The sequence below is a fragment of the Lepidothrix coronata genome, unplaced genomic scaffold (assembly GCF_001604755.1).
Source record: "Lepidothrix coronata isolate B3197 unplaced genomic scaffold, Lepidothrix_coronata-1.0 Scaffold48, whole genome shotgun sequence".
NCBI classification, from domain to species: domain Eukaryota; kingdom Metazoa; phylum Chordata; class Aves; order Passeriformes; family Pipridae; genus Lepidothrix; species Lepidothrix coronata.
In genome coordinates this window covers 1,742,887-1,769,485 of record NW_016690228.1, presented here as the reverse complement: position 1 = coordinate 1,769,485, position 26,599 = coordinate 1,742,887, and the positions used below count along the sequence as shown (strand labels likewise).

The 26,599-nt window shown below is 39.4% G+C and overlaps 1 protein-coding gene across 4 annotated transcripts in view; it reads right to left on the bottom strand.

Annotated features, from left to right (window-relative positions):
• Positions 1–18,686, bottom strand: part of LRCH1 (leucine rich repeats and calponin homology domain containing 1) — a 116,492-nt gene extending 97,806 nt beyond the window's left edge. For all 4 annotated transcript variants that reach the window (XM_017815027.1, XM_017815030.1, XM_017815026.1 and 1 more), the window contains exon 1: positions 18,402–18,686. In XM_017815027.1, coding sequence (XP_017670516.1) covers positions 18,402–18,648 — 247 coding nt within the window. In that variant the 5' untranslated portion in view covers positions 18,649–18,686. The remainder of the gene's footprint in view (positions 1–18,401) is intronic.
• Between the last annotated feature and the right edge of the window lie 7,913 nt (positions 18,687–26,599).

The following is a 26,599-nucleotide window of genomic DNA, read 5'->3' as shown; positions in this document are numbered from 1 at the left end:
AAAATATTTTCCCATGTAGTCATAAATTAACAGATTCAATCACAATTAAAAAGTTTAAGTGTGCGATGCAATGTCCTTCTGTTAGGAGCTGATATTCAAAACTGTTTTTTCTCCAAGTCTCCCTTCCAAGTAACATAGGCCATTGAAAACAAAACTGAAAAAAAAAAGGAAATTAATCATACATTCATTTTCATAAACGTTCCTTTATTAAAAAAAATTCTGAATTATATATCCACTTTCTTGCACTACTAAAAAAGAAAGCCAAGTTCCTAGAGGATGCCCTTTTCAGAATTTCAAAAAGAGAAGCTAGGCTCAGTCTTCTGTTCCTCTCATTTTTCCTCCGCGTCAGAGGAAGGCCAGTTGGTCTTTGCACCAAGTGAATTAACTAGTTTCTTTACTGTAAAGTAAGGTTAAAGCCAAAGACCAGAGAAAAAATATTTCCAACAGGTATCCTAAGATTCAGTATTAGCACCTTCCTCTCGTACACAGTACAACTTTATTCATTCTGTCATTCCAATTTAGCTACTAAATCACTGTGTAAAACAACAGATTCATGTTACATAACTTGCAAATTTTGCCCCAAATTAGTAAACTGCATGAAAATGGCTAAAGGTGTATTGGTAGTTCAGTGTTTACATAGTAGTTTCATGAAACCAAGACTCAAAGCTTCTTTAACAACTTAAGAAAAAAAAAATACTGTCTAAAAAATTACCTTTCACCACTGTGGAAATCCGGTGGAAAGTCCATAGATTAAACAGTCAAATGATATTATATTTAAACACTGACTTCCTCCAGTTAATTTGCTGCCAGGTACACTTACTAACAAACATTTCAAACGAAATTTGAGGAACATAGAGCAATCCCCCAAAGAAAATACTTACCTGCTACTGAACTGTATAACTGCAAGATAATAGTATATAAGCTCAATTACTATACTCACTTTACTTCCTTTTTCTTTAAAACTTACAGCTTACTACATTTATGAGGACAATACAAGAGACAGTTAAAGGAGGATTTAGTCATATTCAAGTTCAAAACCATTCAATGCACCTCAGGCAGTAAAACCATAACTCTATTTGCTACTATTTTGCCAGTAGCCCAATATCACAGAAGGGACCCACAGGGACTCACAAGGACCATCAACTCCAATCCTTTGCCCTGCACGGGACCACCTCCAAGAGTCACATCAAGTGCCTGGGAGTATCTTGAGCTCTGTCAGGCTTGGTGATGTGAGCACTTCCCTGAGGAGCCTGTTCTAGTGCCCAACCACCCCCTGGGTGAAGAACCTTTTCCTAATATCCAGCCTAAACCTCCTCTGACACAACTTCAGGCCATTCCCTTGGGTTCTGTCAGTGGTCACCCCAGAGAAGAGATCAGTGCCAAAAAAAAAAAAATAATAAGGCATTCAGAGGACTAATATTATTTAAACATGATTTAGAAATCTGTCACCTCCCAATACACCTGCCGCCTGCTCCATTCCTCATCAGCTTCTCCAGTTATACCATGAAAATTCTCACTAGTTGAAATCTACCATTCTGAAAGTTTATAGCCCTTAATGATTATTATGAGAATAAATCATATTATTATGAGAATAAATAAAAAGTCGTAAGTACTGTTAAATGCAACATAAATATTTTATGAGGAAGAAAACATATTGATAACCACATTTCAAAATAGAAACCAGAAAATATAACTGATGGAAAGGAGTTTTTGTGAGAATTACATCCTAAGACATGATTTGATTAAATATGTTCCTGTTCTTCAGGCTAATAATATCGTACGAAAAAAACCAACAAAATCCTGCATAACAATAGTGGTGTTGAATAGTCCAGCCCTCAGTGTATTTCATTACCTAAGCAATTTTACACTAATATATGGCTGAATCATGAAAGTAATCTGGTATCACAAAATAAATAAATATCAGATCATTTTCTAACATTCACATACTTGAATATAAGAACAAATTCTCCTAATATTTTATTGTTTACATTACTGCTGATACAGCACTACAGATCCCCCAAGACAGCCCAAAAATAAGAATTAAAACCAAGGCACAACACTCAAGACCATACACACTAGCTAGAGAGCAAAAATAACTATCTTTAAACAGCTATAATTGCATTATAGTCACATTGTTTACAGACATCCATACTACTACAGTCACAGCAACACGGACACACCGAAACTCCTTCTGAACTAACTAAACTCAGATGCTGACAGAACGCAAAGTACAGCAGCATGACTGGAGACCTTGCCAAGAAATTAGATTGAATAAACCTGTGCTAAGGTTTACGAAGACAGAAGACTGGCAAGCTACCTTACACTGCTATAACCTAGTCCTAAATATAATTTGTTTTAGAAAATTAGAACAGGGAAAATCCCACATGTATCAGTCAGAAGGCATTTTGCCACTAACTTCACTTATGCCTACCTTTCACCCTACCTGCATTTGCACATCAAATTGTCAAAACAAACAAACCCACCCACAACTTATTTTGCTTTGCTTGCATGTGCAGCTTTTACTTTACATATTAAATTGACTTTATGTCAACCCACTAGTTTTCACACTTTTAACCCTTCTGATTCTTTTCTTCACCCCTCTGGGGGGGAGTGAGTGAGCAGCTGTGTGGGGCTTAGCTGCCTACTGGGGTAGGCAGTACAAAGAAGTAAAATTTACTGCCATACAACTTTAAACAGTTTAGTAATTTTAAACACAGGCACATCACAACTGCCATCAGAACTTAAAGGAAAAACAAACACCCTGTACTATCTCAACTATCTCAAATCAGTGTCTCTGAGTATTCTTACCGAGCATTCCAGTCATGAATGCTACAAGCTCCTCATGACCGTCATTCTAACGGAGAAACACCAATGTACCCACAATAGGATTTAAAACTAAGACTGCACCATATTCTCCTTTAAAGCATTGTAAAAGCACTTCCAAAATGTGTTAAGCTAGGCCCTTTCTTCAGTATTTCCTAAACAGATTCACAACGAGAGTCTGTATTTAGTAACAGATGCCCAATATGTCAGAATTTATGTCAATACACACTAGAGTAAAACTCTACAAGTAGGTCTGTGGGTAAAAATGTGAGCAAACAAAAGGTGTCTGAGTAGTATACTTTGCATAGATGCAAAGCAAGGTTGTAAACCAAATTCGATCACATTGGATATTCTTTCACCACAAAAATGTTGGGAATTCATAGCAGAAGTAGCACCTGGGACTTCAAGATACTTCGGAATGTCTCAGCTAAATGAAATATGCTTCAGCTGACAAGCACAAATTGAACAGGTTTAGATTTGACGCAGTTTTGCACAGGGGGTTGGACTAGATGACCTACAGGAATCCCTTCATTAGCATCTTAGGTCTCTTCATAGTTATCCTGTGATCCCATAAAATTTAGATACAAAGTCAGAATAAAGCTTTTATTCAGTTAACTGCATATTTCAAATGACACTTATCTTTTTGTTTGCAAATATTCTCTTAAAGAAATTGGTTTTGTGAAGTTGTAATTAGATCTTAATCAAAAGTTTCCAAAGGGACAAATTAAAATCCAATGCCAGTTGAATCAAAATTAGCACAAGTGAGAGAAAACACATAAAAGAGATCCAAAACAAGTGAACAACACAGCTTTGCCATCCAAGAAAGGCACTTCAAGGGTTATGTTTTATATCACAAAATTACCTGAAGTAGAACCTACATTGCAATTATATATAATATTTAAAATTCTACAGATAAAAATTCAAATCTTTTATTGCCTTAGATACGATCACCTGAACATCAATATGACCAATTCACCCTAAATAATAAGACTGCTTAGAATGCAATTCCTATTATGTCACTGACACTTCTAAAGTTGGTCTTAATGTACTGCCTGTAGCACCAGTACATAAAAAAAATCTGATGTCATCTGCATTCCACCAAGGGTGGAGGCAGACAAATACTTTCTCAAAATGAATTCCCAAGAAATGCACATTTCATAAAACCAAAACATCCTGTTTCTATAAAAGGAATAGTCAAGCAACCCATTTTGAAACACTCAGGGAGGAATTAATTAAAAAGCAACTTTACCTGTATTTGATTTAAAATCTCCTTCAACATTACACATAACCTTCATTTTTATATTCCTAATTCATATACCAAAATACCAAAGGAGACACAAGGGAATAATTATCACAAGGGAAAAAAAAAAACTTTGATATCTTTAAAAAACATGGTCATAAGCTAGAACTTGTATGCTACTGAAACAGATCACATCCTACAATCTCGTATGAATACACTATCTACTAGAAGAGTGTTTTTCGTTTGCTTTCTCCTGAACATCAGCCATTCTGATTTGGTTGTAGAGTGTTAATCCGACATTTACTTGGAAAAACTGAACAGTACCCTCAGGGAAGTCATTAAGTGTCTTATATGAAAAATTAGCTTTATTTCTTCACAACGCAGCATCAGTCAAGATTTTCAAGAGTTTCCCTCCTAGAATACAAAGCCACTGCTGATAAAATCTGCAACTGATTGATATTAATGGTGCTATAAGTAACAGCAAGGCCAAGTTATAGATACAGGGGGACCTGGAGCACATAGCAGCAGGTAAGACAACTAGGGTCATATTTAACCCTGTCATACAAAAACTTAAAATACAACACGAAAGAATGCAATCATAGAATCATACTCTTGGGAAGTGACAGCATAAGCCTGCAGTGATGACAATCATGAGCTACCACCAACTCTAAGGTGCAAATGACTGTAATGAAAGTAGGGTGCATTAACAGCAACTATTGATAAATAAGCTGAACACACACCACTGAAAGTATTTGCAAAGCACCTCACAAATTGCTATATCCAGTTGTTAATAACTAAGTAAAAGACAAAAATTATAAAGCACACAAAAACATATAAGGTTTCATAAAATTGCAAGATTTGGGATCTGAAATCCTATTTCGCAGCAGAACACCACAGGTTCATCTGTTTAGGACTGACTCAAAAGCCCTTGAACATTCAGAACAGCAAGGTAAGATATTAGCAGCCTCAATTCTGCCCTCCACTCCTGTTGGTGGGTACCTTTCCAGGAACAGGTGCAGCAGGTGAAATCACGTGTCAGCTCCTCAACCTTACAATTCCAAGCCTGTCCTATTAGTTTAAATCTGCCATCATCACCACTTGTCACCCAAGTTATATGGGCAGTACCTTTCAGCAGGAATCTAGATGGACAACTGCAGTGGCATCCTAAATTACAGCAATAGGAACTAATCCTCATTAATCAAATCTCTTAGTTTATTAAATACAAAGGTAAAAAATAATGTACAAACACCCGCAGAAGAGTAAATGTCTATTATGGTGGATTAGCTGATCTAGTGAGGGGAAAAAAAAAATGACCAGAAGTTGAAGCTAAAATAAAAAACAGAGTACGTAATCTCTTTTATTTATTTATTTCCAAATGAAATATATAATAAATTATACTATTACCACTGGCATACTTTAAAACTGGGACAGTACATAGGAGCCATAAATTTGTGATCTAGATACACAGACTCAGTCAGGGAAATTGATGGCCAGTATTATGCAGAGGGATAAACTGCATCAATATAGAAGTCTCTTCTATTATTACGATGAATCAATTGCTTCAACACGCTTCAACAAGTATAGTCCACTAGCACCAGAATGAAAACAGCAGCACAAAATAAAGTGAGACACATCTGGTAAAGAACAACAGAATGGACAAAATATTCTTGAAGTATTAGAGCTTCTGTTAATAAAACACAAAACCCTAACAGTTTACTTCACTCTGCCATTTACTTTTGTGTAACACTACTTTCAATGGATTTATTTATACTATTCCAACAGAAAGACAAAAGTGTTTATGCTAACAAAACCTTAGATATAACTTAATCATAATAATTACCATTAAAGTAATATATTTCTCCCTATGTCCTGTCCTTTCACACATATTGACTGGGTTATCCCCAAGCTACACCTATTTCATGCATCAAGTAAGGGTTTAGAAACATACGAGAAAGTAGAACTGTATCATGCATAAAGTGAAGCAGGTGAAATATTTTTTTTATATATATAATGCATTCAATATATTTAACACACACAAAGTGACATAATGTAAATGCACTGAGCATAAACAATACCTTTTTTCCAAGCTGAATCAATTACAAGCAGAAGAATACCTCCTAACTGCAAATATTTTTATTTTCTCTAGGATAAGAACATTGAAAAATAAGATGTTTTTGGTAAAGACAAGGAAGAAAAATTTTCAGACACAGACTAATTCCTTCAAATACTCTTAACCAAGAATGTGATTTATCTTCATCAAACACCATATCAAAAATATTTTTTTTTAAATAGCAAACATTCTGTAAAACTATTTGGCTAGAGGTTGCAAGCAAGAAGTGTAAACAGCTTATACTACTTAGCCATCAAAACACAAAAGATTCTGTTTTACAGGGACAGCTGTATTTAGGACAACTAGCAAGGTTTCTCCTTAGTCCAAGTAAGCAAAATTCAAGCTTTCTGAGGATTGAGCACAGGTATTCTACAGAAGCTGATCTGGAATGTTTCTTTTTCATGAATTGTTTAGAACAATAGCATTTGTATTTTAGAAACAGTAATTTTGAGGGTGGATACCTCTCTGTGAGGCCTGTGCTCCATTACTCCCATAGCAATACCATGATTTATTTCTTCATTTTACAGCCCTAGCACTGATAAAGAAGTCTGATAACAGTCCTTGAAGAGCCACTCACTAGTCTGGTCATCTCAAATTTGTGTGATCACAAATTTGATCAGAACTCATTTTATTTTGGTCATACTTCCAAACTGTGTTAACAAAGCCTTACACTGCAAGGTTAGAACACCAAAAAACAATATGGATTTCTTGAATGGTTTTAAAATTAGTGTTGGATGTTTCTGAGCTATGTTTATGAGCTATGTCTAAAGCAACACCGATTCTCATGCAGAATTTGCCCATGCTGACTTTGCCCACAAAAAAAATTAATAGAACTGTGTTTTCATATGAACTCTAGTCAGAAAAACTTTACTTTCCTGCAGCACCACACATTATTCCTACTTGTTTCAACTGGGGGAAAAGGTAACAGATTTGTGAGGCACAGAGAAGGAAGCAATATCCAGCCTTTTCACATTTTCAGATCTTTTACTTGTCTAAGATTTTTCAGATTTAAATAGTTAGCCTCTCATTATTCTCCAGACTATTTCAAACTCCTGATTTGAAACTCCATCCAAACTATTCAGAAACCTACATTTATTGTAAGTACACATGTACATCTAGTAACTGGTGTACTTGTTTTTTGGGGAAGGGCAGTGTTAAGGTTGGGGGGTTTTTTCACTTTTAAAGGTAAACCCTACTACACTGGATAGAAACACAAGAAAACTTCAGACTCATTCTACTGCCCACAAATACAGGCTCAGCTGCAATGCTCATGCTTCACTGTTCCCACAGCAATGCCATGATTTATTTCTTCATTTTAGAGCCTTTCCCTGTAGAGGCTAAACCTTACACTGACTCTTATTTCCCTTTAACAAGTACTTGCAGAAAAGCCTCTTTTTCTTCAGGCTACCATTGCTTCATAGAAAAACATGGCTTAAATTTTTCTGATAAACGGGATGTTGAAGGGATCACACAGCCACATCTCCCACAGCTTAACATTTAAGTGCATAACTAAAATGCTTCAGCGAGACTACCAATTACTGCAGTTATGTTACTACTGCACAGAACTGCTCAACACCAAACTGAGCTATGAGATTCCAGAAGCCATTTTTAGCTTAGGGCACTAGGCCAAAAATAACCTTTTCAGTTCTCTAGGAAGCCAAATGTATGAAGATATGAAAACTGGCAGAAAGAGTACAGCACTTCTTGCCAAAATACTGGTTTGGTTTGTGGGGTTTTTTTGTTTGTTTTGTTGTAGGGGTTTTTTGTGGATTTTTTTGTTTTGTTTTGTTTTGTTTTGTTTGGGGGGGGGGTTGGTGGGGTTTTTTTTTGGGGGGGGGGGTTTGTTTTTTTTGTTGTTTGTTTGGGGTTTTTTGTGTAAAGTTAATACTTACCTGCTCGCAAATCCATAGCGGTATTCTTTTAGAGAATGACTATTTCTGAGTTGTATCTGTGTGTCTGTGCCAGATGCTACTACAAAGTGAGTTTCTGCATTGTGCTAATACATTTAAAACCACTCCCAGGACTTAATACCATAATGGAAGCTTCAAGGTCTTTACTACTATCCCAATATCTTCCAGAACAAGACTTTAATTGAAATGCCTCAGCATCCAGTCTTGAAGATAACATACACTGTCTTGACTGAGACAAAAAAAAAAGAAGCCAGAGAACCAAAGCTGGATCCCTTTCACAGTTTTGTCTTTGATCTGTTCCAAGATCTGGATTAAGCCATTCAAAATACCTGATTCTCAGTTTTTCCAATCTGTACAAACAGGGATAACCTGCATCATTATAGAACAATGAAGTAACTCACTGAGCAACATTTACAAGGTAATTTTTAACAGAAACATAGAAAAAGGTCTATGCTAGGAATAACTAAAAGTAGAAATCTGGAAGCCATTATATTAATGACTTAAAGACTTAAGCTCTTAAAGTCATTACATTAACAATCAACATAATTACATAAAAAGGCTTTCAAAATACAAGAAATTCAAAAGACTACTTTCTCTACCTGTAGAATCTCCTGACTGCTTGGCTGAGTGCCAAAGCTACACACAGCACACTTCAACATAGCAGTACCATCATAGAAAAGAGTGTCTCATGGTCTATACCATGACAGTGTCTGTCTTATCCCTAAATTCCCTTACAAAAATTTTAGCTAATTGAAGTTACTGGTTATTTTAAAGTAGTTCATATTTTCATTCAAATTATAAAATCCACATCACTTTCATGAAATATTTTCTTTTAACAGTCTGGCAAATCGTATTCACTTTTTATGCTGAATTTCAGTAAGCATATGGGAAAAAAAAAGAGAGCAGTTCCAAAGTTGGGGAAGAAATTTGCCAATTTTTTAAAAGAAAAACAAGCAATTTTAGATTCAGCAGCCTCTTCCATTGCCCCCCAAATAAAATCTCATAAAAATAACATATAAAACTACACATTGCCAAATTAACATAACACTTTTCCATCAAATTTGAAAGTTCAGATAGTCAATGGAAACATCCATTATAATACAGCTACAATTCAGTAAAGCAGTCTTGGTTTCTGCACATTGTGACTAAGAAACTACATCATCTGCTCATGAGAGATGAAAAAAATAATCAAGAACTACATGCAATGACAAAGTATGTTAATGTTGTATACAAGGTAGGAGGAACTGGTACTGATAGGTGTCAAAATAAGACATGGAAACATAAAACATTTCAGATGGGTGGCACAAGGATATTCTTGGTCATAGGTCTTACCAAGCAGGGGAAAATACCATGTCTAGTAAACCTTGCAAGTGACAGGACATGTGTGAGTGAGGAGAAAAACAAGTTACTAACACAAAGCAATCTGAACTGGCTGGTAAAAGGAACACAAGCAAAGAGTAGGCATTCAGCCAGGCTGGAATTCAAATCTTGGAACATGGATCACAGGAAGAACTTACCGAATAGGGAAACGACACTGTACAAAGTGGAAGGCAAAAGGACAGTTTTCTTGAACTGCGATGAACTCAAAAAACAACAAGAAACCAACCAAACAAAAACTCTTAGCAACACAACATAAAAGGAGCACGTGAACCCAGGTTTAAGTTTCTCCCCTTAATCAATCACAGCTGTGTTTAATAACCAGGGCAACCTCACCCTGCCCCAACTGCTGAGAAGGCTCCTTTCAGCTTTGACCAGACATCCCATTCCAGAAATCTTCATAACTGTCTGCATTTTTTAATTATATAACATATGAATGACACTATGCTCTTTCTCATTCCCCACTGAATAGACAGACCACTTTGTTGTTAGTACACTAGCCCTGCCTTAAAAAGACTGAATTCAGCTAGGCCTCATTATCCAAATACAGTAATATAACAGCAGCAATGGTACAACCTGTCAATGGTTCAATAATCCTTATTTCTCCTATCATTAAATTTTTAAACAGTTAAAAAAAAGTCAATAATAAAAATTTTGCTTAGCAATTTCACTATCTTTAAAATGTGACACAAGGTTCTTATTATAAATGAACCATTGTACGTTTGGTATCTCACCTTACTTCTGTAAACCTTATCCAACGGTGTATTCTGCTCCACTTCCTTCCCTGGATTAATCTCTGATTTAATTTTCTCTTCTCTTCCTACCCCACTTCTTGCCCATTTTACAAAACTTCTCCATCAGTTTCACTGATTTATCTTTGCACGTACATTTTATGAGTGTTTCTTTCTGTTCACCAAACAACAAATTCAACTTCTTATTCATGTTTTTCTCTTCACAGTTAAATGTGGAGGGCTTTTTATTTCTCATCTAATTTATTTTTTTTTTTGTTTTTTGCCTGTGTAATATAACGCTAGAAAGGAGTTATGTCACTGCAAATAACACAACGAAAGATGCAGACTTCAGAAGTTAAAAAACCCTCAGGTCTGTACACAGACGATAAATGAAAGTGTCATTTGCAGTTTCTGTGCTACTTTTGAAACATACTATTTTATAATATAAACTAGTATTATAGTATTATTTTAGTATTCTTTACAGTATTAAGAAATCAAGCCACATGCTATGTTTAAACATAATTCCAAGATGTACTTTGCTGAATTTTGTTTCTTTAATTCAAAAAATTATTTGCCTTAAATCCTCTACACACATATTAATGCCAGCTGCCCCAGCAATGCCTCCTTCTACCAGAAAGAAGTATTTATTGGGCTGCAATAGTAGAAAACACTTAACTGGTCAACATAGACAAATCCAAAACCTAAGAATTAAATCTGTTACCAACCTTACATTTTAAATCACCACATTCTTGAAAGGAAATAAAAGTATTACAATAACTGCACTTTGCACCAAGGAATAAAATCTCCTACAGACTGGGATAAAAGATGCAAGACTGTTATTGTTATTTCTATTTTTAAATAGTTAGGAGGTTTACAGACATTATGATGTTCTGCACCATACAAGGAAAAAACAGATTAAAAGCTGGCCAGTAGGACACCCTTAGTGAAAAGATGCTGGGGAGAAAGCATTAGAATTTCATAAATGAACTCCTCCCACAAGGACACATCTATGCACAAATTTAGCAGAAAGTAATTATTCCTTCAGAAGCTTAACCCCTCAGTACCCTTCCGAAGAACTACTCTGGTGTGTGTATTATAACCGAAACAATATTGTCAGCAGAGCAGAGTCAGAAGTCAGGAGATGTTACACCCATTTCCACTTCTGACAGCAATCTGCATGCTGAACAGGGTGATAACATTTCTGGCTCTTTCAGTTTTACACACAGGAGAACAATAAATGGGTACCCTGTTTTCCTAATTCTGGTCTCAACAGAACAAGTTAAGGATACCTCTGGTTTGAGAAGTGTCACTTAAATTATTTTAATCATATCGATTTTAACTGTGAATTAGCAATCTAACCAGCTCAGGAATGTTCACAAATCTAGTAGATGCTTACTAACAGCAACAACACAGCAGGCAGAATGATGAACAGTCCGTGTATGGCCTGGACAAGTTACTCATCCTTCCTAGAATGCTCATTCTGACATGCAAAACGTCAGTCTCCATCTTGGTTGGTCTTGTAACTCCATAAGGAGAAAAATGTCACTGGCTTTTCCTTCTGCAGGCAAACAGATGCTAAGCTTTCCAAACTTAAATCAAACAGTTAATATTTTAAACTATAAGTTTGAAACTATTATTTTTAGCATAAAGCCAATAAATATCATTGACATTAGAGTCAAACACTTTCTCCATGTTTATCTAATTCTCTATTCACAAAATTCTAATCATCATAATTAACGTAACTAGCATTTTTCCTCAGTTTTACAGATATCGGAAAAGTATCCCAAGCCTTTTATTACTTTCAAACAATAATATACAGCTCACCTCTCTGCTTAAAATCCTGTCCCTTCTTTGACTTCCACTACTTCACATATTTTTGCTCAGTAGTTCAGAAATTTTCACTCTTTATGACACTTCTGCCTTCAGTAGCATCTATTTAATAGTATCTTCTTTTTATCAATTTTCTTGTTCAAACCTATATTACATTGGCATTCACTCCCCTCCTCTTCCGAGCCAGTTCTACTGGGCAAATATTCATTCTACTTTGTCATAGCTGATTCTGCCCCAGCCTTTCCTCCCTGACAAAGTATTAAGTGTTTTCAAAACTCTACATATAGTAACTGTATTATGACCAATGCAGTCTCTCCTGTTATAGAGATGTCTAAACCAAGATGTCTTTTGTGCTGAAGACACAACAGAAACAGATCAGGGAAGGAATAAAAGGAGGCTCACAAGCAATATAGGGATAATTTGGCTTCTACCTCCCACAAGGCCTGTGATCATATGCAAGTGGATCTCCAAAACTGTTTGCCTAGAAGCATTTGAAAAGGAACCTGTATGACCTTAACTACCATAACAGCACTCCTGGAGCTCTGAGTCAGTCTCTTCCAAGCAGATTGGCCAAGGATGCACAAAGTGGCAGTATTTCTACAAAAGCAATCAGTTTTTATTCATTTACATGCACAGCATGTCCAAACATGTCTTTGGCAATTCTAGGTAGAGCTGTTTATAAAACAGCCACCTTAAACTGAAAGTCAGCTTTAAGGGTAAAGGTTCAATACACAGCAGAGCCTACTTCTGCTGAAATTGCGAAGTTTCACCTTCCTATCATATGATTTTTAGGCTGTCATCTCTCCTGCCTCTTAGTCCTTGCACAAGTTTTGAAGCTAGTCCAAAAGAAAAAACAAACAAAAATACAAGAGAAAGAGACACACACACAGAGTCAGCAATGGAAAGCCATTAATCTCTTCAAACCACATTCTGAAACAGAAATCAGGCAATTGAGTACTGCTAATTTGTTTCACACAACAAAAGGCACTCCAAGTTAATTCACTTTGTTTTGTGTTGAGAAGAGTCTAACAGCACCTGCAAAGTCACTGACTACATTTCAGCTATGGGGGCATAAATCTCCAGACAAAAGAGGTAACTCAAAAACACAAGTGACTAGACTCTACAGCAAAAGAACTAACAGACTCTTTTCAATCGGAGTCAATAGCCTTGAGGTTTTCTAAGATCCACAAGCAATGATGCACTCAGGCTTCGGGAAGAAAGAAAAAACCAGTGGTTTAAATAGTATTCTGCAGTTATAACTTGCTACACACAACCATGCTTCTACAAAAACTCCTTTAGTTTGATAAAGCTCTTTCATGAAGCACTGCTTGAGTAAAAAACAGAAACTAGAATATGTTGACAGAGATGTTCAGACAGAGCTCATGATCAGGTAGTGTTGGAAACCGTCAAATACATGATAATGTTACATATATTCCTGGATACATAATATTGAACACAAAATTGATTTATCTTCATTTTTTAGCCTTCAGAGTTATATCCCATAAGCTTTGGCTGCAGGGTAATATTTCATTCATTAGCGATAATAAACATATTTACTCTCTCTTCCAGTCCTAATACAGTTATTATTAGTGTAAGAAACAAAATAAGTAAAGTTAGAAATCTTCAGATAAACACAGGAAGGCTATAGGAAGGGACTGACTTTTGAACATGAAGAAGAAATAGAGTTCTCTTCTTTTGTTTTGCTTTATAGAGACTTTTTTTTATTGATATGAGTTTAGATAAATGAGCAAAATTAATGTCTCTCAAAAGCCTCATCTGAAAAAAACCACAATTTAATCAAAATATGAATTCAAGATGATGAATTATTCAAAGCAGTAATCAGCAGAGAGAATTCTTAAGAGGAGAGAGGCATATAAAATCTCTTGTTTTTCCCTAGTGACCAAATAACAACCAAATTCTAAACAAGAGTCCATTTGGTGGTCATATTTGATACTTGAAAGCATGCAGTAGCACAAACAAACTAGTCTGTACATGTGACATCCTTCCCAGTACAACCACCACTTAGAATAGGTGGAACCAAATGCACCTTTACTGTTGTAATTAGGAGAATTCTCAGAAGCAAAGGAAGAATTACATTAATAAAGGAGTTGGAGAAAATAAGTGAGAATAAATTATGACAATCTAATATGCATAGAATCATAGAATAGTCTGGGTGGTAAGGAACTTTTAAACATCATCTAGTTCAATCCCACTCCAAGAAGCAGGGATATCTTTGACTAAATCAGGTTGCTCAGAGCCCCATCCATAAGTTATTTAATTTTGAAAAAAAAGGAAATCGGAAATATGATGTGATGATGATTATGACGATTATCATTATTAGCAAAGAGGAAGGAAAGGAACATATTTCACCCAAACCAGTATCAATCCCCATAGTGATACTGCGATTTTTTAATCATCTTGAAAACAAATCCATAGTGATACAGTCTAAAGTATTTCAAAGATGCTGCCAGGCTAAGGTGTCTTCAACACAGCATTGTCTGGCAAGCACAGTCCACTTAGAAACATTTTTAAAAACAGCAGGTAGGAGTTCTTTCGTTGAGTGAGCATTCTAAAGCTCAAAAAATAAAAACATATTCCTTCCAAAGTTTCATACTGTCCAATCTAGGAATCAAATACTTCATTTTATAATTATTTTCTAACAATCTAGCATATAATTAAAAAATGTATTGCTTCTCTCCCATGTCATTACCAGCAGCAGCAAGTAATCCTTCCTTGTGTGACTAACTCGCCCAGCAGAAATAGCTGAAGAAGGTATTCACCAGAAAAGGTTCAGAGGACCTGCCTTCAGAAATACAAGCAAAGCCTACAGAGAGAGGCTGAAGTGATACAGGCAGCCATGGTTACACAGTTAAGTAACATCTTTGGGGCCTTTTCTTCCTCTTTTATAAAGTAACATGCTTCCAGCATTCCCAGCAGTTTGGAGGAATGTAATTGCATGCTATTACTTAAGAACTATGTGATTACTGTGCCACTGACTTCTGCATAACCCAGCCTGTAATAAAAGTGATAAGAATAGCGTTTATTATTTCTGAAATGGTTTTTGCAATGCATCCGGTACTGATGTGGTTTAAAACGTCTGACTAAGCTCAAGACACTTTACATAGAGGTTTTATTTTCTTCTAACAGTACCAAACACCATGAAAACTCACTTCTGCATGCAAAGATACAGCCCAAAAGTTCCATCTGACCGGGTCACTCAGCTCTTAAGCAGAACTTTCAAAGACTGTAAAAGAAATGTCCTATCATGTCTCCATAAGCAAGATGTATTTAATGCAAAGAAAAGTCACAGAAGAAAAAGTATAACAAGAAGCTGCACAAATAGAAAGTGATAAGTACAGTTAAGCCTCTGCAGTTACTACTGAATGTAACTGCAATAAGAACTAGAAAAGTCAAACTATCCAGTCCCAGCTGTTAAAGGCAAACAAACTATATCCCTTTCATAACTGCATCAATTGCTAAAGGAAATCTGACTTTTAACTTCAGGGGAAAAAAAATTAAAGTTTAACACTTCTTTCTTCCTCAGAGCTACATAAAGCACTCAGAACCATTCCCCACAACAAGCTTGATAATATTTTATTTGAGAGTAGCTGTAGATCATCACTTTCTGAATCCAAAAATATTTTCAGTCTCTAATACTAAAACACTCTCAAGATGCAGACATAGTTTTAGTTTTCTAGAAATTCCCTGCCTTTCAGACTTCTAAATTCAACCCTACAGAATAGTCTTCTCTACATCAAGGAGTGTCTTCCATTTTTCAGGGAGATTGGCCCTCCTTTAGCAAAAAAAATAAAAAAAAAGCTTTAACAATGAAAAGCTACCCCTACCCCAAAACCCAAAGTTTCCAGGCTTCAGAGACATGTCAGCACATCAGATCCAAAACTATAAGTCACTCATTGCACAGACATATTACAAGCAGTACAAGAAAGTACTGGTTTTATACTATGCACATTTATGGAGAGGAAGCAAGAGAGAAAATTCCCATCAAGAGTTTGCCCCAAGAGCTTCAGCAATCTGGCCTTAAGCCAAGTATCTCTTCTGTTTATATATTTTAGTTATGCAATGTAACAAGTGAAAAGAAACATGGATTTTTTTTTTTAATATATCAACACACGACTTAACTCCTAAGGCAAACAATTTCCATTCAACAGTTATAACACACTGTTACAAACAAAAACATAAAGTAACTATAGATTAACACATGGTTCTTCTAAAGAGGGACAATAAAGAAAGGGCTGCTGTTGTCACAAGATTGAGACATGGGCTGCTCTACACTGCCGTTTATACCAAACAAAAAGAGAATGGAAACACAATTCTACATTTCTACATTTAATTTCATATTGAATGTCTTCCAGGTAAACTCTGACAAAGGCAGATTAATGCTTGAAAGACCACTTCTTTCCTAGAAAAATTAGTAGAACAAGCAAGCATGTAACAAGCAGGTACTACCTATACATACCACACACAGCTCATGCTTGTACAGCACATACTTACACAATACATAAACACTAACATACCGCCAATCAAACAATTTTCTTCCCCAATACATAATTTTGTTTTCCAACAGTTTGGATCAATAGAAGATCAAACCAAACAAGCTAAATTTCTGGATTTCCAAACTATTTATCTCCTATCATGGCATGTCTTTGCTAGACTATAACTTTAAAAAAGAAATGAGATAAAATGCCTTGCTTGGGAAGACAAGCTGAAAGTCCTCCTTCTAAACACATACAGTTCCACCACCATGCCTAACCACTTCACATCTGTTACTGAGTCAACTAACTGTTAGCATGGCAGCTCCCGCTATCAATTCAAGGTAGTTTCATACATCAGGTTTCTCTCATATTTCTCTTTTACTGATATGATGATACAGGTGTTCACACAGACCAATGTGAAATCCACTCGGCAACAGCAATCAAGTGACAAAGCTAAATAACAATTACATATGACATCTACCACACATCTGGGACATACACTCTGTTCTTTATACCTGGGATAGACACAAGTATGCAGTCAGCACATATGTCTCCACATACAGGAAGGCATAAATACCCTCATGTGCAGGAGTAGTCGAGAATTGCGATTCATGTTATCACATGTTTGCATGCAGGTATAGCACCTGCTGTTTTGTGGGACAAGAACAAGTGACTACACGTCTCCTCCTCTGCTGTTACAACACAATTATCTCCAGCAGGCAAATGGGGACACAAAAGGGCATGCGGAGGCAGCACACTAAAGATCTTAGGGATACACTAATATATTCTTCTAATGCGGGTTTGCACTGTTCTGCCTCCTTACATGTAAAGGATGGATTAGGTTTCAAGCCCTGGCATAAACAGGGGCAGGAAAACAAGTATGACCCTTTTAGCGAGGTCTGTCTGCTTAGGTGAGAAATAAGTGTGCCTTTTCCCATGTTGGAAGGAAAGTGTTAGGGCAAGGTAAACACAGACTGGATGGATACACCTCCCCTCACCACTGCTGCCTGCAGATTTATGTAATGATGGTGTCCCTCACTGCAGAATATGCACAGTGCCTGTGAAGACTGGGATTTCTCTTCACGTTTGCCTTGGAAGATAGCATTGCATAGAGCTGGTACTTGTGGCTGTCAACCCCAGTGCTGAACAAGTGTCATTAGTGAAAGACAGCATGCTCTCTGGGGTAGCTGCAGAGAAACGTGTTCCTATGGACATGTCTCCACCTCTGCCATGCAAACAGGTGACACGTCCAGAGGCACATCAGTATCTTTATGCAGTTACATCCTCCGTGCCTGGCAGGTCCACCCACGAGCAGCAGGGCAGAAGACGCAGGTATCCACCTTGGCACGTGTACATATTCCTCCCGCAGCTGAATCAAAGGTGGGCTGACAGCCACTGCAAACCTCAGCAGTCAGGGAAGGGTGGCACAGAGACGCACATTCCCCAGAGGGAGAGACGGACAGGTGCGAGCAAGAATTCCTCACACAAATACACAGACATTCCCCCAGTGTGCCACGGGAGAGCCAGCCCTGCCTCACCAAATGCAGAGCTGGGGGGATGGAGAGGAGCGTGCGGAGATCCAGCCATATGGGAGCAAACACCTACCTCATACACCAAGGCGGGGGGGAATAAAGAAAGCACAGGGTCCGCGGAGCGAGGCGGGTGGGCTCGGTTTCCGCGTGGGGATGGGCCTGGAGCAGGGCGAACGAAAGGGTGGGGAGTGGGTGTTCGCCTCTCAGGGAGCCTGGGGGGCACCAATGCCCGAGGGGGCGCGGAGGGGCGTCCCCGGCGAATAAACCACAGTCCCACTCCCCTCTCCTCCCGCTCCGGCAGAGCCCGGCGCCGGCCACCCCCTCCCTGCGCCCCCGGCCCCTCGCCCGGGCTCACCTGCCCGCACCGTGTCGGAGAGGTCGTGGCTGAGGGCGGCGGCGCTGCGCGGGAACTCCTTCAGCTTCCTGCCGCTCAGGTTGAGCCCCCCGGAGTGCGCCGCCTCCTCCAGCGCCCGCTCCAGACCGCGGTTCAGCGGCGCCTGCAGACCCAGCGCCCCGCTGCCGCCGCCGCCGCCGCCCACCCCACTCGCCGCTGCCAGAGCAGAGGCGGGGAAGGGCTGCGACTCGCCTCCCAGCGTCGCCATCTTTCCCTCGCCGCTGGGGGTACCCGAGAGGGCCGCCGGACCTGCCTCCCTCCCTGTCTCCCTCCTCCTCCTCCTCCTCCCGCTCGTGGTGGCGGGGGCGCGCGGCACGGGCGAGGCGCGCCCACTGCGCATGCTCCGCCCCTCCCGGCACCGCGCCCCGGGACCGTGGGTGGGGCGGGGCGGGGCCGCGCCCTCTCGCGGTGGCGCGGCGCGTCTGCCGCTGGAAGTGCCGAAGGAGAGGCGGCGGGAGGGGGGGCTCCGCATTTGCTTTTTGTCCCAACATTCCCTTGTAAAGCCAGCCCAGGAGGCCTGCCCATCGCCTACTTGGGCTCCTTCTCCCGGCACCCACCGGAGGTGTCTCGCAGCAGGGCTCAAGGGCTGGATGGGCGGCGATCCGCGGCTGGGCGGTGTGAAGCCGCAGGCAGCGTGCTGGGGAGCGGCATTCCTCTTTTGGAAGTTGAAAGCTGCAGTGGCTGTTGCCACCGAACGAGACCCTGGGGAACATCTGCCCTGAAGAAGGGCTTTTTGTGACTTGCTTCTTCTGCAGGGGCTGGTTCACACCCGTGTGTGGCTCCCGGGCACAGCCTGCCCAGGAGAGACTCTCGAAGGTGTGAGTTGTAGTGACAAACCAAGACCAAGAACTGCAATCCCTCCAGTTTTCAATGGGATAAACATTCTGAGGGGGGGAACGTGCTTGCTGGGTTTGGTTCATTTCCCCCTCCCTCTCTGCAGCTTTGCAAAGCTGAGCCTGGGAGTGGGAGAGGAGCAAGGCCGCCTGTTCCCACAGGGTTTACAGAGTTCAAAGCTAAAAACGGACTAGTACGTCATCATCCATGACCTGTGTTTTACAGACCATTACATTTCACTCAGTTACCCTGTGTTGTGACATTAAACCAAAGCTCCAGGAAGTTCAACCAGTGAGTGCTACAGGGACAAATAAGACCAAACTGCCATAAAGAAATAACCCAAAGTTTCTGAAGAACGAGAGACATCATAGTGAGATTAATATTTGCAACCAAAAACAGCACTGGGAGACAAAGGTATTAAGAAAAAGGGAGAAAGGACGTTAGAAGTAAACCTTTTCGCATAAAGGTATCATAACATCCATTAAAAACTTGTTATTTATAATTAAGATGTGCTCTCAGTATCAGCATTTTTCATTTAAGTTTTATATGCGTAGCATCACTGCAGAAGTGTTGCAGGCAACATAGCAGTGTTTTTAAAGAGATGCCTTATGCTAAGGTAGATGGGTAGGATGGGGTTATTTTACTGTAAGTACCTTTTTACTACACCTGAAATACAAGCCCTGAGCCTAAACTCCAGCGCAAATTCCCTTTAGCCTAAAGTTGCCAGTTCTCCACTTCTGAGGCAGATACCTTGGGTTTTGGCATGACTAATTCAGTGTGCCACTTGTTCAAGAAAATTTTGGATGCACCAGAGAGCAATTCTTGACATCATTCCTTGGAACAGCCCCTAGCCTAAGAGGAAAACAACAGTTACCACCACAGCAGTTGTGCCCAGATATCACATTACTTTTGACAAAGCTTGTTGGTGGGTTATTAAGATACTATTTTCCGCAAATTTCCACTAGTCACAGCATGTTTTGTTTTTTAAAATGCTTAATTCCAGCTTGCGTGCAATCTTTGCATTGCTGCTGGAAAGCATAAAGAAACAGATAAATAGCTAAATCTTCTTAGCAATTCAAAGAAATGTAGGTTCCTCCTTAAAGCAATGCAAGGACACCTAACAATAATCAGGGATCAAGTTTGTTTTAAACTGCTTTTTGATCTGAGCCGCTGAGTTGAAATGCAGGCATGACATGTCCTTGCTTATTGTATACTGTGTTGAAATTTCTGGAAGTAACACTATGAAGGCTGTTTCGTTATCAAGATTGTGTAAAGAAAAAAATTACACAGCACTGAAGCTGTATATTGCCTTCACTTTCTCTCTTCTCTGCCTGGGCATTGTGCTGGATCTGACTCTGTTCCTATAGGTACAAAGGATTAGAAACTGGAAGTATTACAGAAAAAGAAAACCTCAATCACACTAGCACTGGTTTCCTATCTATGTGAATGTGTATAGAAGGTCATATATTGCCTTTGGTTGGATCACTAAGTGGGCACATCCTGCCACAGCACCTAAGCTAAGCTAGTGGCAAGCTGTAACTGCAAGCAGCCCTTCAATTCCTTTCCTCCACCTACATGATCTCCCCAGTTCCTATGTGACAGTATTTGCATTTGTCTGATTCTTCGATGAGATCTACAGCAGCTTAAAAGTTAAGTGTAGAAGGAAAAGAAAACCATGGATAGTCTTCAGCAAGCAGATATGAGTGTAACAGAGGAGAGAAGGAATGCAGAAGGAAGGCTTATGGGTGGTACAAGAAGGAAAAGTTTCAGAGGTGACTGTGATGCATTAGTCACACATAATATCTCTGACAAGAAAAATCCTATCAAAAATATATGGAAAGTACCATAGCTGAGGGAAATATGAGCCTTAGAGTCTCGGAGTGAATTTCCGTCACTCAAAATTGGCAGAAAAGAGGCAAATAACAAGATCCACATGGCTTCTGAAGTGACAAGGGCTTATATGCAGGGAGCTGGTGCCTCACGAGGTAGCAGTGATCTCAGCATGTGTACCTGTCCTGTTCTAGACATGGGACTTTCACAGCATGGAGCAGGAGAACCTCACTTTACTTAAACATACAGATGTTCACCTCATGCTCCATATGCTCTAAGATAATGCTGAAGAAGCAAGAGCATGGAGTAGCTCATACACAGTCAGGGTACAGCAAGGCTTTCTTCATGTGAGTATCCCAGGTGGACAAGCTGTCTGTTATGGAGACAGAAACAACACACACACTAAATCAAATGTCAGAGAGAAAGTGGGTGTCATTCAAGTTGCAAGGCTACCTCCATTTGGTGCCACACAAAACAACAGCCACAGCTCAGGCCACATTATATAGTCTTGGTAGCATGACCATAACATCACCAGGACAAGGAAAATCATTAGATGAATCTCAAGAGAAAAAGTACACACACACTGAAGCCTCAGGTGGCACAGAATAAAAGGTACTCCTTTCAATTAAAGCAGACTCCTGACCCTGCTCACAGCATTCCTAGGATGAGCAGTTCATAACAGACACACCAGGAGAATGAGTAGCCTACACAGAGCAGACAAGGAAAGGCAGGGAAGCTATATCAGGAAACAGCTCAGAAAAATCCATCTATATAGCACCTGCCTTACAGAATACTCAGGAAAGGGGGAAAAAAGGGGGAAAGAAGAAAACAATTAATTGATAGGAATCAGGAGAGATAGGGAAGCTTATATAGAGAGCAGGAGCTCAGAACGTAGGTAAGCAGCATAGTCACTGCTCAGAAGACACAAAGGTTTCATCTTTACATATATTCAAGCTAGCTCACTATATAATGGGACGGAATTATTTAATTGCTACATAAAAAGAAGCACTTCTTCATCCCAGTGACTGGGACAAGCATTGGTAGCTCAGGAAAGCATCTCCCTTCCTGAGACCTAGCAGGTAAGCAGGCTCAAAACACATACTGAGTGATAGTTGGTGGGGGTCAACTGCCGCAGGATTGATCCCCAATGACACCACATACACTATATATGTTGGGAATGTTCACTGTCACTGTCATGGTAGCAATGCTGCTGTACAGGCGTGGATGCAACAAGACAGAAGCTGCAAGAGATCATGACCACAAGCTCAGCTCTTAGCTAACAGGTCATGGAAATAGACCTAAGGGTAAACTAAAACTGACATGAAAATTAGTATCACTGAAACACTTGAATTGACTAAAGAGTTAAAGGCAATGCAGTTGCACTCCCATAACTGAAATATTAATTTAATTCACATTATTAGTTGTAAACTGGAAGCATTTCTTCTAAGTTTCTCAGATGACCTTGAAACATGCAATGTGATGGTGGTAACTACAGCCACACTTACTATGAATCAACTTCAGCAGAGGTTCAGGGGATTGCAACTGTGGTGGGAGCCTTGCTCTTGAAACAGGAAGAGCTGGTAAGCATTGGAACCACGGTCAGCAGGACAAAGACATACCTAAACTGGTTTGCCTTTGTGAAAATTTGAAACAGCATCTGGTAGGGGAAGAAGCCATCAGAGTAAGATATAATCTGTTTTTTAATAAAAATAGAGAAAAAAAATTCATTCTTGTCAATAGCAGTGAGATAGCATCTACCGAGAGACACTGGCAGCGTCACAGTGCCTCCAGTGTATGCTGTTGAAATACTACAATTTATATGTCTGTTGCAAAAAAACTACACCAACCTGATTTCCTACCCCCATCAGACTATTAGCACAGACACATGAAATGGAAACAGAAATAGAGTCCTCAGTCTATTGCAAAATCCAGAAAATGCAAGGAGATAGAAGACATCAGCCAAGCAGTTGAATTTGGATTTCTATGTGGAACACGCAAGGCAAAGATTTGGTAAGACTCATGTTAATGATTATGGGAAAGATAGCAAATAAAATGCTTCATATCCCTGTTAAAAAACCAGCAAAAACACTGGGACCGAAGAGAACTACTGCCTGATAAGCAGTTGTGATATAGAAGCAGAAAGTGAAGGCCTAAAGGCCAAAAGCAGCAGGGAAAATGAAAGAACAGTTCTACCTAAATGCAACCTTAAATATTTCCCTACAAACCACACAGACCACCTCTCTGGTATAAACAAGTTCTCGAGACACTTGGGAACTCAATAAGAGCTGTGAACCAGAACCAGGGATTGCAAACCACTCAACTGACTTGAGTCAGGTAAGCAGTTTTAATTGACTAGCGCTGTGTTTATACCTTGTCCTCACTCAGTCCAACCATGTTGCTCATACCAGTTAACTGGCAGCAGTAAATGGGAAAGTAAAATTGCAAAGAGGGTCTTTGGATACCTGCCACTGGGAAAAAAACCACACCATCCATGCAGTTCCGTAATGGGGAATTGTACCCAAGAACATGTTGGTAGCCAGATATGCTTTGATAATGCTTACAAATATGAATGCATGCAACAATCAGCACCTCTCTACCCAAAAAGTGTTTCACCCCCAAAATATGTGTCCCGGGCCACTGAAGCAAGAGTTATTTGCGCTAACAGCACCATCAGAATAAGGCTTTCACTAGCAAAGAGTAATCTCCTCCTTGGATGTCCCAACAGCCCCCAGACATCAGCAAGGATGACAACATGCAATATTTTATGAAGAGCAAGTAATGTGGACTCTCAGGTTAAATCACTTAGTTTAAATCACTTTTCACAAAGTGAAGCTGTATGTGTTAGAGGTAGACAGATTTTGGCCCATATGGAAATGTTACCCTGGTACACGGCCAAGGCAAGTGCTGGACTGGGAAGGGATACTCAGTATAGTTCCTATTTCAGGAACTGTGGGCTGTATGACTACAGAGAAAATGTATATCTTAGAGCAGCCATTGATTCTTTTCTATTTCATATGTGATCCTAGAGCAGCTGATAGTGTCTTGAAGATACTGAGGTGATGAAAAATAACTTAATTCCACATTTGCACTTAGTCTGCTATGCTGCAAGTGCTCTAGGACAGCTCTTGAAAAACAATGGCAAAGAATCAAGATTAAAGTTTACCATTTAACTGCAATTTATTCCTTCCATAAAGGTCAAGGGATTCAGCAATTCATATTAAACTTCCCAACAACAATAATTTTGACATAACTACCAAGAAATATAGCATTTTCTGGTTTATTTGAGAGAAAAACAAGTCAACTTGTTTCATCATAAATCACTAACTAAAACTACTGTAATAACTCTATACTAAGTAACTTTATAAGCAATATTTTAGAGGTATTTTACTCCCAGTTACAGAATACAACACTTCATTTAGAGCAGTCTTATCTTCTTCCAGCACATAACAATGCCTCCATTCTGTAGACATCAGTTCCCAGCTTATGAGCTGAATCACTGGAACCCAACATGGGTTGGGTTGGGGTGTGGGGGAAGGGGGGGTGGGGAGGAGCTAAGAAAAAAAGGTGAGAACTGTTCTTCCAGGTGTGGCTTTCCTACTGCACTTGCAGCAGAAAGCACTTCCCAGCAGTGCACCACAAGCTTGCAGCATCTGGGAGGTAAAGCAGAATTCTCACACAACATACTCTTGCTGCTTTCCAGTGAAGTTTGGATCTTGCAATCACAATATGAGGATGTGAACTTTCCACCACTCCAAAATCTCATGTGCTAGGTACAGGTGACCAGACATAGCAGTAGCTGCATGGGAGCCACAGGCAGGACCAGTGCTCAGATGAACCCTGCTAAATAGGTAGCGCTCTTCACTGCAGCCTCCCTCCAAGCTTCATTATGTAACTTGTCCCTTGTCCCTGTCCATTTTCAAATCATACCATTGTATGACAGCATCTCAGTCTTGCCAAAGACAACACTGGTAAGAACCAAAGTAATTGGCTTTTGTTTAGGACAAAAGTTCCTCTTATTTTTATTAAAGTAAAAAATGCTTGACATTCCTATAAAAGTCCTCATTGCCCTATACTGTGCAATAAGACAGATACTGGCCAGAATCTCTTGCATTATAAGTATTAAATCATATTTCATATATACAGACCTGCATGTTTGGCGACTGAGTGCATATGGTGGCATAATATCAAGGAGCATGATGGAAATAAGAGATTCCTCTTGGGAAGAAAGAGTATGCAGTGTTCCTAGTAAGACTGACTGCAGAAGATGACTCAAAAGTTGTTCATATGGGTAAATCCAGGTTCTTGCACTGCTGGGCAGACAAAAGCAGTGTTGTCTTTATCTCCTCTTTCTCCAGATACACACTGTCAGACTGGGCAATGCACGCCCAGCAGAATACATTTCCTTCTCACTGGCATAGCCTGCTCTTGGGTATGGAAAAAGAAAGGTGATCCTGTTAACTGCAGACTTTCATATCCTGGATGTAATGGAGGCCAGGAAGGTGCCCAGGGATGGGTGGTGGTCTGGCCAATTTCTCGCAACGGTTTGGCTCCTGGGAGATGCCAGGAGATCGTCCCATGCTGCAGAATGTGAGTGAAGGGTGCTCACCTTTATGCCGAATCTGTCTGTAAGGATCTTTATCTTCTCAATGTGCACTCTTTTAAGAACAACTATCAGAATGGCATTTTCTCTTGTCTTCCAGTTTTGTTTGAGCCATCTCCCTTACTTTGTGCCTTCAAGTATTTCTTAGAATTAATCTCTCGCTTTATTTTTAACAATAGGAGCTGAACATTGAAATGGCAAAGCTAAGTGAAATGATATGGAGAGAAGGGGAAGGAAAAGCAATTCTCCACCCATTCCCCACCTGTGATTCGTATATCTCTGTTAATATGTAAAACACAGAGCAGCCTGTGCAGCTTACATTACATGTAGCAGTTAGAGAATGGACCTTTTTTTCCATGTGTTTCCTGTGACACTGAAAACACTGCTACTACTAAATCACCCAGTAATGCAGATTACTTGTTCTCGGTGGTTCTAATAAATGAAAGAGAAACAGCAGAAGAAGTTCTTGAAAAAGGCCTTTCAGGGATCTTGGTACCTGTCCCTGAACTCATTTGGGCATATAGATGGCAAGGGCGTATCCTTTATCTGTTTCGTGGGAGTCTAGAAAGCTGTTTAGAAAGGATGAAAACAGCTAGCAAACAAAGTGAAACAAATGTTCTTAATACTTTCAAGAAAAGGAAAAGTAAGAAGGAAAGTGTTGGTCAGGCAAAGCATTCAAGGCCTTCCATGACAGGAAGGAATAGAAATTATTTTTACAGAAAAAAATGAAAACAGAAGTTAAAGGTTGAGACCAAGGTTTTCCTGTTTTGTTGGAGTTTGCTGGGTTTTTTCCCCACAAAAACCATTTTGAGTTCTCCACAATTGCAAAGAAACAATTGATTTTTCCAAGATATTCAGCTGCAAAATTGCTAGGATGATTGCTACTATAAAGCTT